This window comes from Mustela erminea, chromosome X, assembly GCF_009829155.1.
Source record: "Mustela erminea isolate mMusErm1 chromosome X, mMusErm1.Pri, whole genome shotgun sequence".
Taxonomy (NCBI): Eukaryota; Metazoa; Chordata; class Mammalia; order Carnivora; family Mustelidae; genus Mustela; species Mustela erminea.
Genome location: NC_045635.1, coordinates 88,847,681 through 88,861,264, shown reverse-complemented (window position 1 = coordinate 88,861,264; position 13,584 = coordinate 88,847,681). Strand labels below are relative to the sequence as shown.

Below are 13,584 nucleotides of genomic sequence, written 5' to 3'. Positions count from 1 at the left end.
CATAAATGTCTGGCCGATCATGTTCCATCTCGAGTCATCCTGAACCCTTATCTGATTTGTAAATTTTTAATTTTTTTCTATTCTCACTTTTAATGAAAGCTATAATGCTCTCATCCTAGTATTCTTATCCTAAAGAATAATACTGAACTTAAAAAATGAATATTGGGGCACCTGGATGGCTTAGTTGGTTAAGCATTTGACTCTTGATTTTGGCTCAGGTCATGATCTCAGGGTTGTGAGATCAAGCCCTGCATTGGGCTCACACTGAGTGTGGAGCCTGCTTGAGATTCTCTCTCTCTCTCTCTCTCTCTCTCTCTGCCCCTCCTTCCTCCCTCCCAACCTGCTTGTTTGTGTTCTCTGTCTCAGAAAAAAAATTCTTTAAAAATTACTAAAAGGGTGGTGCATATAGAGTTTTCAATAATTTACAGTTAAGTGATATTTTATTCTTTGAAAGGTAGCATGTTCAAACTAAAATTGCTATGTAACCAAATTTGTATTACCTCTCGTAATGGAATGATTACACTATGTTGATTGCCATCCTGGCTAGCAAAGCAGATATAGTTTTCTGAGATACACATTTTTCCATGAGTATTAAAATGGCTGAATGGTACCCATAAGAAACACTCATGTACTTCTTTCAAAGTCTCTTCTTTGGGGAGCCTAAAAAAAGCACTGAACTGCTCACTGTGGGCTCGAATTTCCAAACCTCTGCAGAAAAGAAAAAAAAGGGTTCAAATAATGACTTCTAAAGAGCACACATGCCCATATTGATTAACTGAAATGTACTTTAAAGCAGAAAGATTACATACTACATGCTATGTTTTTCAACAAATTATGTAATGGAAGAAACACATGGATTCATAACAAATACATTTTCTTTGTTCCCTTTTCGAATTTTGTTTTATTACTAAATACAATGCACAAAAGTTAGAGATGATGTAGGACTTTAAACCATCTGTTAAGGAGTGATTTGCTGGAAGATTTTTGCTATATTATTGTACATTCATAATATGTGAATATAGTTAAAACCAGTATTAGCAAACAACTTTTTTATGTGGTTATCAGATAATCAAGAGTCACCCATTTTAAACAAAATAAAAATGAAAAATAAAAAAAGGAAGAAAAAAATTAAAAATGAAAACTTACAGGATCAAAATTTAGACAAGAAAAAATATACATAAAAATAGCATTAAAATTAAGTGAAGCAAACATTTAAATGAAAGTTTAAAGAAATCCACACTAGCAGCAAAATTAAAAGCATTGCTTGCATAGTACTGGGCACCGGATAGGTGTCAAGAAATAAAGATGACTTGTTAACTGATATATAAATACATTAATAAAAACCAATTACTTAAAATAGTATAATTTTTCTAGAGGCAGTAAACACTTGTGTTAAGCAGCAATGCCATCTGGGGTAGTAAGTAAATTATGCAAGTTCTAACTCAAAGCAAACATAGTTAAAACCAAATTCATCCTTCCTGCATATATTATTTGAATATGTGGTATTTCATCATGTCTTTCAAAAGAATTCTGATTAGCAAAAAAACACATTAATTTTACCTCACTTAAGTTATAATTTGGTGGGTTAGTATTATTTTAAAAGCAGAGGACTGCTTATATAAATGAAAAGATGTCCATGATACATTATTTTAAGGTGGGGAGAAAAGGAGACTGTGCAATAATATGTGATGTTTAGTTCCAATAATGTTTTTTGCAAATACTTTTTAATTAATGCATTAAAAAGCCTGGAAGGATATACTACCAAACGTAACCATTGCTAATGTGTTTCTATACTATTTAAGTTATAGAAGAAATACATATTTGTAAAAATAATAAGCTGAGGTAATAAAGATACTCAATTTTAGAAAAAAGTCATTTGTAGGCTAAGTCTAAATAAGTTATTGTTCTTTTTAACTTACTAGTAAGAAGGATTTAGATATATATGATTTTCAATAGGCTCTCTTAAAAATACACATAGACAAAAGTGGATTTCCTATGTCATTTAAATACAGACTTGGTAATGAATGACTCATTGATAGATGGCTTTTTAAAGGATATTCTAAGAAAAATAAAATGGCTAAAAAGTTTATGTTTATGGTGGCCAATCAAGGAACAAACTACAAAAACGAAGGCTCAACTATAATATAACATAAACTGAATTCCTAATCCTCACAGAGTTCTATTTATAAATGATGCACACTGGGACCTTTAAAAAATTCACCTTGCTGATCTATTTTCCAGAAAAGCAGACACACTCACAAAGAAGTCCTTATGTATACATATTTTAGAAAATGGTTAGAAATAGGCAAATAGAACAACTATATCCAGTTAGGGTTATGTAGTAATCACACAAGTGACCCTCTAGGTCACTTGTTCTGGTCTATCCATAGGACTGCAACTTAGGTTCCTCTCAGTTTCTCATACAGTCTATAGCCTCATGCTCCTTGCCAGAAGAATCTGTATTCACTAGCTATTTCTAGATCCTCTCTTCTCTCCCTCTCCTTTGGCATGCTTATTTCAGTCAACTGTTCTGAGTGTTGAGCAGTATGAAAGGGCTCTGGTCAGTTTCAGCAAACCAAATATAGTGCCAAAAAGCTATCAGAGATACTTCTCATGCAGGCATTAATAATGATTAACATTTATCTAGTGTTTTATATTTTACTAAGTGTTCTCACATGTTACATTGTTCATTCCTCACAAGTGCTCTGTGAGGTAGAAATGATACACGAGGATACTAAGGTCCTGAGAGATAATGACTTGTCCAAGTGTTGTTATACTCTTAATATAAAGCCCATGCTCCAGTGACTCCACTAACTTGCCTCTTCATAAAAAATTATGCTGTCTAGGGGCACCTGGGTGGCTCAGTTGGTTAAGTGGCCAACTCTCGATTTCAGCTCAGGTCATGATCTCAGGGTTGGGAGAGTAAGCCCCAAGTCAGGCTCTGCACTCAGTATGGAGCCTGCTTGTCCCTCTCCCTGCCCCTTCTCCCCATACATAAATAAAATCTTTAAAAAAAATGATGCTATGAATTATGTTTAAAAGTAAATAATACATTTTACAATATCAGATCTGAAACTGTTCAGACTACTCATAGAGAAATGTATACTAACCATGCATATAAAAATCTCTATATTTCTAAAAGCACTCCAGGGCAAATCCTATTGGGATTTTGATAAATAATTTTCAATCCTAACTTCTACCACTTCATAAGATTAAACTTTATGGAGGGAATACTATTTGTGAAATGCATATGTTTAAACTAAATAAATACCCCACACATCAATGATTAAGTCCAAAGAAAGATTATCATATAACACAGAACAGTTAACTTTTAATGATAATCAGTGTTATGATTCTTTGGTAAAACAATACTTAAAAAGTGTTAATCAAGCTTTGAATACCTCTTGGTGATTTGTAGAGGATCATCAAGGATTGGGTCATTAGCAAAAGTTTCCTTATCAAAAAGTCTCTTTATAGCATAGTTTGCCAGCTGTTCCATAAGAAGGTATGTTTCATTAATATGCAAAAACATTGAAAAGTAGTGATTCTCCCCTTGGGAACACACATGAATACTCTCTGTTAGTATAACATTTGAAGTCTTTTCAAGTTTTGAGACTGCATCCCAGGAGATAATGAGTTTTACTGCAAAAAAGAATTATAAGCAGATATGATTAAATTTTTCAATATTGATTAATGTTTATCAATCAGGTCTTTTAAAATATTTAACCACTTGAAAAATGCTATGAACAACTAAAATACTTTAGACTTCAAGGTTAGTTAAAATTCTGAAGCATAAACATGAACATAACAATAGTTGATGATTCTAGGAACAGATACAATTTTAAAAAAAATTATTCTGATTTTTTTTTAAAGATTTTATTTATTTATTTATTTGACAGAGAGAAATCACAAGTAGACAGAGAGGCAGGCAGAAAGAGAGAGAGAGGAAAGCAGGCTCCCTGCTGAGTAGAGAGCCCGATGCGGGACTCGATCCCAGGACCCTGAGATTATGACCTGAGCTGAAGGCAGCAGTTTAACCCACTGAGCCACCCAGGCGCCCCAATTATTCTGATTTTATATTCAAATCTGTTACTTTACATATTTGCATAATCACTGTTGTAAAAGCTGTATGTATGCTCTTAACATTACTGTCTGATTCTTCTTTACAACGGTGGGCCATTAGATACTATGGCTACTATGCTTATACTGTATTTCTAAAACAAGGATTAAAACATGAATTGCAGAGTCGAGAGTTTAGAACAAGACAAAGAAAGGAACTATATGCCAGGTCACCATCATTATTTAATATTCATTCACTTCTCACAATATGCAAGGCATTCTATATATACTTTCAGTAGCTCCTATGTTAAGGATTCTTTCTCTAGATGAAGTGAACTTTTTAATGTACAGTTTAATTACTCTTAATATCAATCCTATTTCTTTATATACAATCTAACAATACTACAGAGTTGACAGGTCAGTCAGCAAATTCAAAGTCATGATAAGCAACAGAAACCACTTACTTTCTGATCCCAACAGAAAAGAATAGAAGCTCAGAAAGTTGGTGCTAAGATAGAGCCAACCCTGACAAGGAACCCGTCCTTTCCAATAACTGCATGAGTAATAGGTCACTAACTTCTCCTGCTCTGGTAAACCAAAACATTTTTCAAATTTCAAAAGGGCTTCTCGAAATTTCTCAGGATCATCTTCTTTTGCAAAAGAATGTTTTCCCTCTTCAGCAATCAATCCCTAAAGGAGGTAAAATATTTTTTTAAAAAATTAATTATTACTTACTAATAAAAACACATTTTATGTATTTAAAAAGTTCACTAAATACAACTGTGTATGTAAATGCTTCTCTTAGGACAGAGGTGAGAAAATTTTCTTTAATTAGGTAATTGGGTTTTTTCTAACGCCTCACAAGGAGCTACTACAAATATGGGTGCTAATTTTTTTTTGGTGCCGAAACTCAGGATCGAAGCTGCTAAATATTTTTTGAGTGAAGGATTCCTCCAAACTCCAAATTCAAGAAATACTGAAATGAAAATATCCCTAAGAGCACTCACAAGGGCACCAAAAACTAATTACTGACTTTGTAATTTCCTTTAGCACTGATTCTGACATTCCTATGTGTATTTCTGCCAATCCTGAAAGGTGTCAGTAAAACAATGACCTTTCCCACATGGCCTTTGATCCTAAAATAAGAGGTTCAAAGATTTTTGTATTCCACCTACAAAATATATCCATCACTTACTCTTATCTTTCCTTGTACAAAATTAGTAATATCTTCATTTGAATCAAACACAGATAAGGTCTTCATGATATTTTGTTCCAACCAATCCCAATGTTTGGTTATTTCCTCTCTGTTGGCTCCTGATTAATAATGAAAGAGAATAAAAGATTCAAGGGAAACTCCACAACAAAACTGCTCTTGATATTTACAAGTTCAGTTTAAAAAGAAATAAAATTATATTTGCTTGTTTTCAGAAATGATGATCATAAAAGAATAAATATATTAATTACATTTATGCTCCACTTCATCTGTATATGTAGGGATAAATACTATTTTTTATAATAAACAAAAGACTTAAATATTTAATGAAAGGGGAAAAAAGTAAACAAAACTCATGAGAAAAGATATAAAATTCTGAAAACAAGATGCCAGTAACTGGTGCCTACAGCAACCAATACTTTTTAAGAGAATATACAGTTTGCCAGAACATAAATATATAATTTAATCCATAGCCTTCAAAAAGTACAGTCAGTATTGTCCCTATAATCTGTGTGACTGCAAACAGCATCCACATCACAATACTATGTACACTGTGTAAAAAATATGGATTTCAACTGTGGCAACTCTACTTATCTTAGAAGGTGAAGCTTTTGTTCAGTCACCCTTTTCATTAAAAGCCCTAGTTAACATAAAGAAGTTTCATCAAAGAGGTTAGAAACCCTATAGCAAGTAAATCCACGTGACTGCCAGATCAGTGTTAGGTAGGTAGCTTGTCAAGGGTCAAATATTACAGTTAGCTCTGGGTTGCTTTGGCTTAAACAACATAACATGTTTAAGATCTTAAGGCTGGGGCGCCTGGGTGGCTCAGTGGGTTAAGCCGCTGCCTTCGGCTCAGGTCATGATCCCAGGGTCCTGGGATCGAGCCCCGCATCGGGCTCTCTGCTCAGCCGCGAGCCTGCTTCCTCCTCTCTCTCTGCCTGCTTGTGATCTCTCTCTGTCGAATAAATAAATAAAATCTTTAAAAAAAAAAAAAAAAAAAAGATCTTAAGGCATTTAAGATCTCCCCAGCATTATAGATTATAAAAGATCTTTAAGATCTTTTTACCTTTAAGATATCCTTTAATAAGGGGCACCTGAGTGGCTCAGTGGGTTAAACCTCTGCCTTCGGCTCAGGTCATGATCTCAGGGTCCTGGAATCGAGCCCCACATCAGGCTCTCTGCTCAGCAGGGAGCCTGCTTCCCCATCTCTCTCTCTCTCTGCCTGCCTCTCTGCCTACTTGCGATCTCTTTCTCTGTCAAATAAATTAATAAAATCTTAAAAAAAAAGAGAGAGAGAGAGAAAAAAAAGATATCCTTTAATAAGATACCTTTAAAATCTCCCCAGCACTGTGGATTATAAAAATCTCAGTCAAAAGGAACATCTTGGCTCCTTGGTATGTTTTATGATACATGGAAGTGAAACATTAACTGAAACTGCAGAACTGCCTATTTCTTATACTCCAGTTAGAAACTGTACTCATGTTACTAATGTCACAATACCAAGTCTAATAACTTTCTTTAATGAATCACAAATAAAAGTCATGGGAAAATTTTAAGCCTTTATTTTGGTTCTTTAGGTATAAGGAAGTTGGTAATTATTATATTTCTTCAAGTTGGTAATTATTGTATTTGTGCATCATGTTATATTGGGGGAATAAGTTATGTAATAGTCCCTCTTCTTTAAAGTAGAATGGATATTTTTCCCTGAATAATTTCTACCAACCAGATTTAGATGAGGTTACAAATGTCTCATAATGTCAGCAGGCATAATGTCGCCTTCATTTAGTTTAAAGGTTTTTGTTTGTTTATTTTTTATTTGACAGATGGAGATCACAAGTAGGCAGAGAGGCAAGCAGAGAGAGAGGAAGGGAAACAGGTTCCCCGCTGAGCAGAGAGCCCGATGTGGGGCTCGATCCCAGGACCCTGGAATCATGACCTGAGTAGAAGGCAGAGGCTTTAACCCACTGAGCCACCCAGGTGCCCCATGGTCTTCATTTAGTTTAAATGACATTCAATTTAAGAAAGCCAAAAGAAAACACTCACTGGCAATGCTTAAATAAATATATAGGGAGATGCAAAAGATAAGCCCCATCTTTAAAAATTCATGGTTGCTGTATGTTCACACATATGAACTATCCAGGAATTTACATGCTTTTTTTTTAAAGCGTATCTATCTACTTGAGAAGAGAGGGGGAGATGAAAGAAAGAGAAAAATGCAGTCTTTCAACATGAAAAAGGCCAGAAATCCAGGATTTTAATTTAAACCAACATTATGATGGCATCATAAGAGAAATAAACTGTCATTGTGGGTTTTTAAAAAAATTTTGAGTTGTTTTATTAGGAAGAACATCCTAATTCATTTTCTTTCTACTAAGTATATAAATGTAGATCTGAAGTACATCAGCATAAATGAGAATGTAGCATTACCAGTAAAACATCTCTTTTATTTCAAGGATATAATGCCTTGTGTGAGAAAGTAGATGTGTAACTAAAAATGTTTCAATTTTTCAGACTTATACTTTCTTAGGGGACAATCTTTAGTTTGGGGCTTGATTCTCCTAATCTGAGTTATTACAGATGAAATGTGAGGATTTCTCATCTTCTCAGCGGTTGGGTGAAGCAGATATAAGTTGAAGAAAGGAATCCTATAGCAGTAGTGCTGACCAAAATTTGCTGGAATACATGCTTCAGGTCCCTCACACTAATGGATTTAAAAAAAAATTGTAATAATCTGTAATCCTTCTTTCCTAAACAATTAGATATCTGGCTATTCTCTTAATGTAGAGTTACATATTTAACTCCTTTCTAAATCAAAACTGGGGAGTATAAATACATGTAAATATTAAATTTCTTAGTATGCTTATTTGTTTGGATTATACATTTTAAAAATTGTACTCACCACATGCAATTGACAGGTAAACTTGAGAATCTGGTGTCTGGTGTAGGATGCGAAATGGAGCAACTTTAGCAGTAGAGTCTAAAACTGAATCAAGAGTCCCAACTAGGAGTCCTGTTGTAATAAAGAGACCGCTAAAATAAAGATTTTACAAAACATAAAGCCAGTATCACTTCATCTAAAAACTCATGGATTAATCTTTTTAAAAATTTCTAGCCCAGAGTTTTCCTTATAAAGATTTTCTTAAAGAAAAATTATCTTCAGACCAATATGAGTAGTCCTTGAGAAAATTATCTTTCAATTAAAAAAAAAAGTCAGGTTCAATTGTATGAATATCACTGTATATTTACAGCACTTATATATATCCTTTATAAGGTTGTATATATAGCAGAAAAGAATGTAGATTCTTGTACCAGAGATTTCCTGGGTTTGAATACTGGCTCTGTCACCTGTGCCAAATCGAACCAGCTGTACTTACTTTTTCTTCATCTTCATTTGTAATACAGGGGGTTAAAATAGACCTTACCACAAAGGGTTGTTGTAAAGAGGAAATGAGCTATTATTACATATAAAAATTAGAAAAATGTTTACCATATAGTAAAGCACTCAATGTTAACAAATACTATAATTATATAAGAAAATCTTGGGTATTCAAACAAGGTAAAACCTTGACTAACTAAAATGTATAAGAAGGGGATTTTCTTTTTAACAATTCTCAATTCCTCAATTCAGAATTCAAGGCTTTTGATCAATTAGTTCCAATGTATCATCGGATTATATCTCCTACTCTTCCCTAGAAAAAAGTTGGGTGCTTTAATAATCAACTAATTTAATTTCTTTGTTAAGAGTCTTTGCTAAGCAATTTTCTTTTTACCTATGCATGCTAATGTAAGTCTTCTAGTTCAGTCCATAACCCAAATTCTACATTTTCCTCAAGACCTACTTCCCACATAAAATCTTTCGTGGCAACCCCAAGCAATAATACCTTCTCTTTTTCCTGATTACTTTGAACACTTAAAATCTATACCATACAACCTAGCATTTTGATTATTAGGCTAGTTATTAAAACTATTTCTAAATGTTTCACATATATGAATCTAGTCTCCTTATCTAGATTATTAGTTCTCGGAGGACAATAATCATGTCTCCTACTTCTGGGTTTGTACTCCATCTACCTTTCAACATGTTGCTAGGCACAACAGGAGCAAAATTTCAATGGGATGACTGAAATATATAAAACTACCTTCCCTTGATTGATTGAGTGTTGGTGTTGTTTTATAAGGCATTTCTCTTTAATTTAGCATAGAGATTTGAGAAAAAATTTAAACCAATTACAAAATAGGCTTTTGGCTATTTTCCTATTCCTATCTTTACTCACTTAAAAGGAATTAAGATTACAAGCAAGCTTTGAATGAGAATATAGGTAGGTTGGCATATGTGTGGTAGAAAGTTATAATGAGCATTGAGGGAGGTGGTAAATTAGAAGATTAGGTGGTAGAATAGAGATACAAAGAGAAATCTGGCTCAGATGAAAGGAAAGGTTAAGAGTGTAAATGTAAGAAATCAGTAAAAAATAAAATCAGGGGTCACAAATGCAGCCTAATATCAATTAGCAATCTGACAGAGAGTTTCATGGATTTTTTTTAAAAGATTTTACTTATTTATTTGACAGACAGAGATCACAGGTAGGCAGAGAGGCAGGCAGAGAGAGAGGGAGGGAAGCAGGCTCCCTCAATCCCAGGATCCTGGGATCATGACCTGAGCCAAAGGCAGAGGCTTTAACCCACTGAGCCACCAGGCACCCCTGACAGAGGGTTTTGATAGTGGAGGTAAAGTATCAAGATTTTGGCAATGGCAACATGTACAGATTACAGAGAAAAAAAGTGATCTGATATGAAAAATTTTCTGGTATGAGTGGAAGAATTTAAGAAACAGAAATAAGAAAATCCAGACAACATTATTAAAGAGTAGGTGCTGAGGAAGAGAGAATGGGAATGAGGAGGAGAGACAGAGGAGGTGATTATATTTCATCTAATAATCATGGAATTCCTGGAGGGTTTAGAGAAAAAAGAAAAAAAATAATTCTATCACTTTCAGCATGAAAAAGAGACTGTGAGAAATTGGATTTGGCTAAAAGATGAAGGGTAAAGAAAGAAAAGTAGAAGCTAAACATTGCATATAGCCTCTTCAGAGCAATGTGATTGAAATTATTCAGGAAATGCAAAAAAAAGGAGACTGTTCTCAGTTTGAAGACCAGAAAGGAAAAATATTCAGAAGAAAGATAAAAGAATAGAAAGAAGAACCAAAAAAGGTAACTCTCCTCAAAATCAAGTGTATGAATGTCTGTGTATATAAATATACATATAACAACTTGACAACATTGTCAAAATAAAGGAATTATAACTTTAAATAAAAGCACTTATTATCAAACTCAACACCCAAAGAACAAATAATCCAATCAAGAAATGGGCAGAGGACAAGAACAGACATTTTTGCAAAGAAGACATCCAGATGGCCAACAGACACATGAAAAAGGGCTCCCCATCACTCGACATCAGGGAAATACAAATCAAAACCACGATGAGATACCACCTCACACCAGTCAAAATGGCTAAAATTAGCAAGTCAGGAAATGACAGATGCTGGCAAGGATGCAGAGAAAGGGGAAACCTCCTACACTGTTGGTGGGAATGCAAGCTGCTGCAGCCACTCTGGAAAACAGCATGGAGGTTCCTCAAAAAGTTGAAAATAGAACTACACTATGACCCAGCAATTGCACTACTGGGTATTTACCCTAAAGATACAAATGCAGTGATCTGAAGGGGCACGTGCACCTGAATGTCTATAGCAGCAATGTCCACAATAGCCAAACTATGGAAAGAACCTGATGTCCATCTACAGATGAATGGATAAAGAAGTGGTATATATATACAATGGAATACTATGCAGCCATCAAAAGAAATGAAATATTGCCATTTGTGACGATGTGGATGGAACTAGAGGGTATTATGTTTAGCAAAATAAGTCAATCAGAGAAAGACAACTATCATATGATCTCCCTGATATGAGGAAGTTGAGATGCAACGTGGGGAGTTTGGGGGGTAGGAGAAGAATAAATGAAACAAGATGGGATCAGAAGAGAAACAAACCATAAGAGACTCTTAATCTCACAAAACAAACTGAGGGTTGCTGGGGGTAGTGGGGTAGGGAGAGGGTGGTGGGGTTATGGACATTGGGGAAAGTATGTGTTATGGTGAGTGCTGTGAAGTGTGTAAACCTGGCGGTTCACAGACCTGTACCCCTGGGGCTAATAATACATTATGTTAATTAAATTTTTTTTTAAAAAGCACTTATTAGGGGCACCTGGGTGGCTCAGTGGGTTAAAGCCTCTGCCTTCAGCTCAGGTCATGATCCCAGGGTCCTGGGATCGAGCCCCGCGTCGGGCTCTCTGCTGGTCAGGAAGCCTGCTTCCCTTCCTCTCTCTGCCTGCCTCTCTGCTTACTTGTGGTCTCTGTCTGTCAAATATATAAATAAAAATCTTTTTTAAAAAAGCACTTATTAAACAGCATTGTTTTAGCTGCTGGAATTGCCTCCCAAGAATTTAAATTCTAAAAATTTCAAAAAAATTTTTCAAATTTATAAGGAAAATCACTTATTTTGCCTTTACCACATTTTATTTTAAGATTTCATTTATTTATTTTTGCAAGAGAGAGAGCGAGAGAGAGAGCACAAGCAGGGGGAGAGTCAGAGAGAGCGGGAGAAGCAGATTCCCTGCTGAGCAGGGAGCCCCAGGTGAGACTTGATTTCAAGACTCTGAGATCTGAGATCATGACCTATGCTAAAAGCAGACACTTAACTGAGCCACCCAGGCACCACTGGCCTTACCACATTTTAAGTAAAACTAGCTTAAATTCTATTGCCTTACTTACATACACTAGAAAAATAGTATTAGAACAGGGGAAAGAGCAAAATGGTTAAAAAAAAAGTATGCCTCAGCTGAAAAATAATGGTGGGAGAGTGGATGTGTGAGGAGGCAGAAAAGAAAGGAGAGGCCATGTATAATCATTCCTGAGTAATGTAATAATAACAATTAGTTCTATGCTAGAAAGTTGTGAGACTAGGGACAAAGTAGTCAAAATCACTGACAAGAAAGGTCATTTTTTCCCACCACCAGCAGCAGAAATGTGTTCACAAGATTATAAGTGCCTTACACTATGTAGAAAGGAAATTGTTCAGTTTTTGTAAGTACATTAAATCAGCCAGTTAGTATAAAGCTATTCGACAAATAATTTGGAACCTAGTGCTAGAATATATTTCCAGTCATTTGGGGAACTCTTCTAGCTCATTAAGCTATAATCATCATCAAGTCCTTGCAAGTCAATCAGGAAATAATATGTGCCAATGTCTGGGTTGTAAAAGTACAAGAAAATAAGCAGATAACTTTGGGTTGCCTTTCTACGTACATAGAGGTTTATTATCTGACAGCCTGGGCATCCAAGGTCATCAATCAGCTTATACATGGGAGTTTCTGTAGTTATAGTAAATTGAGAAGAGAATAGACACTGTCATTATTATGACAGAACAAGAGATTAAAAATTATAAAGAAGTTCAAATCATCCTTTAAATGTCGTACCAATGCTCTAGAGCCTGGTAATGTCTATGGAGTTTTTGGTAGCATCCAGCCATACAAATAACACCAAGCCTCTTAAGGATATACACCATCACAATACTGTTTATTGAATGGCATAGGAAGATCACAAAAAAGCAAGGTTCCACCATTTTTTTTTAAATAGGCTATTTGCAGGTAATGATTATTGCTCATGAACCAATTCTTTTTAGCTATATAGAGATAAAGCACAACTGAGCTGAAAAATACCCTAACAGGTCATGTAGTCCAACCTCTAGCATATTCTATAGTATCTCTGATTAAAAAGCCTGGCTTATTCCTTTAGAACTCCAGAAAGTTTACTTTTCCCTAGGTAGACTATTGCTTTGGTGGGATTTTCTATTAATTGAAAAGTCCCTAAACACTACATCAAAAACTTATGGTGTACTATATGCTGGCTAACTAAACACAATAAAAAATTGGAAAGTCCTTTCTAAAATATGAAAGGATTTATATATCCAAATGTTATAGTCAAGGCTAGCTTCATGGGCTTGTGACCTGTCCAAAGGGCTCCATGCTCAGAAAGGCCCCTGCTTAGTTTAATTCTCTGCTGTCTATGTCTTGAAATTCTCAATTTTTGAACAAAGATTTCTGAATTTTCATTTTGCACTGGGCCCCACAAATAAGGCAGGTGATCCTAGTTATAGTGGTTATCTGTAGGCAGAGGGATGATGGGTGATCATTATTTTTTAATACCTATACATATTATTGCAAACTTTTACAATGAACATTTTTTATCTTTTTTTTTCT

General features: G+C 34.9%; 1 protein-coding gene across 1 annotated transcript in view; it reads right to left on the bottom strand.

Annotated features, from left to right (window-relative positions):
- TBC1D8B (TBC1 domain family member 8B) overlaps nt 1-13,584 on the bottom strand; it is a 55,858-nt gene that overhangs the window by 31,220 nt on the left and 11,054 nt on the right. The window contains exons 2-6 of the mRNA XM_032330774.1: nt 8,172-8,282; nt 5,255-5,373; nt 4,524-4,749; nt 3,402-3,642; nt 501-708 (exon numbers count right to left, since the gene is read on the bottom strand). Coding sequence (XP_032186665.1) covers nt 501-708; nt 3,402-3,642; nt 4,524-4,749; nt 5,255-5,373; nt 8,172-8,282 — 905 coding nt within the window. The remainder of the gene's footprint in view (nt 1-500; nt 709-3,401; nt 3,643-4,523; nt 4,750-5,254; nt 5,374-8,171; nt 8,283-13,584) is intronic.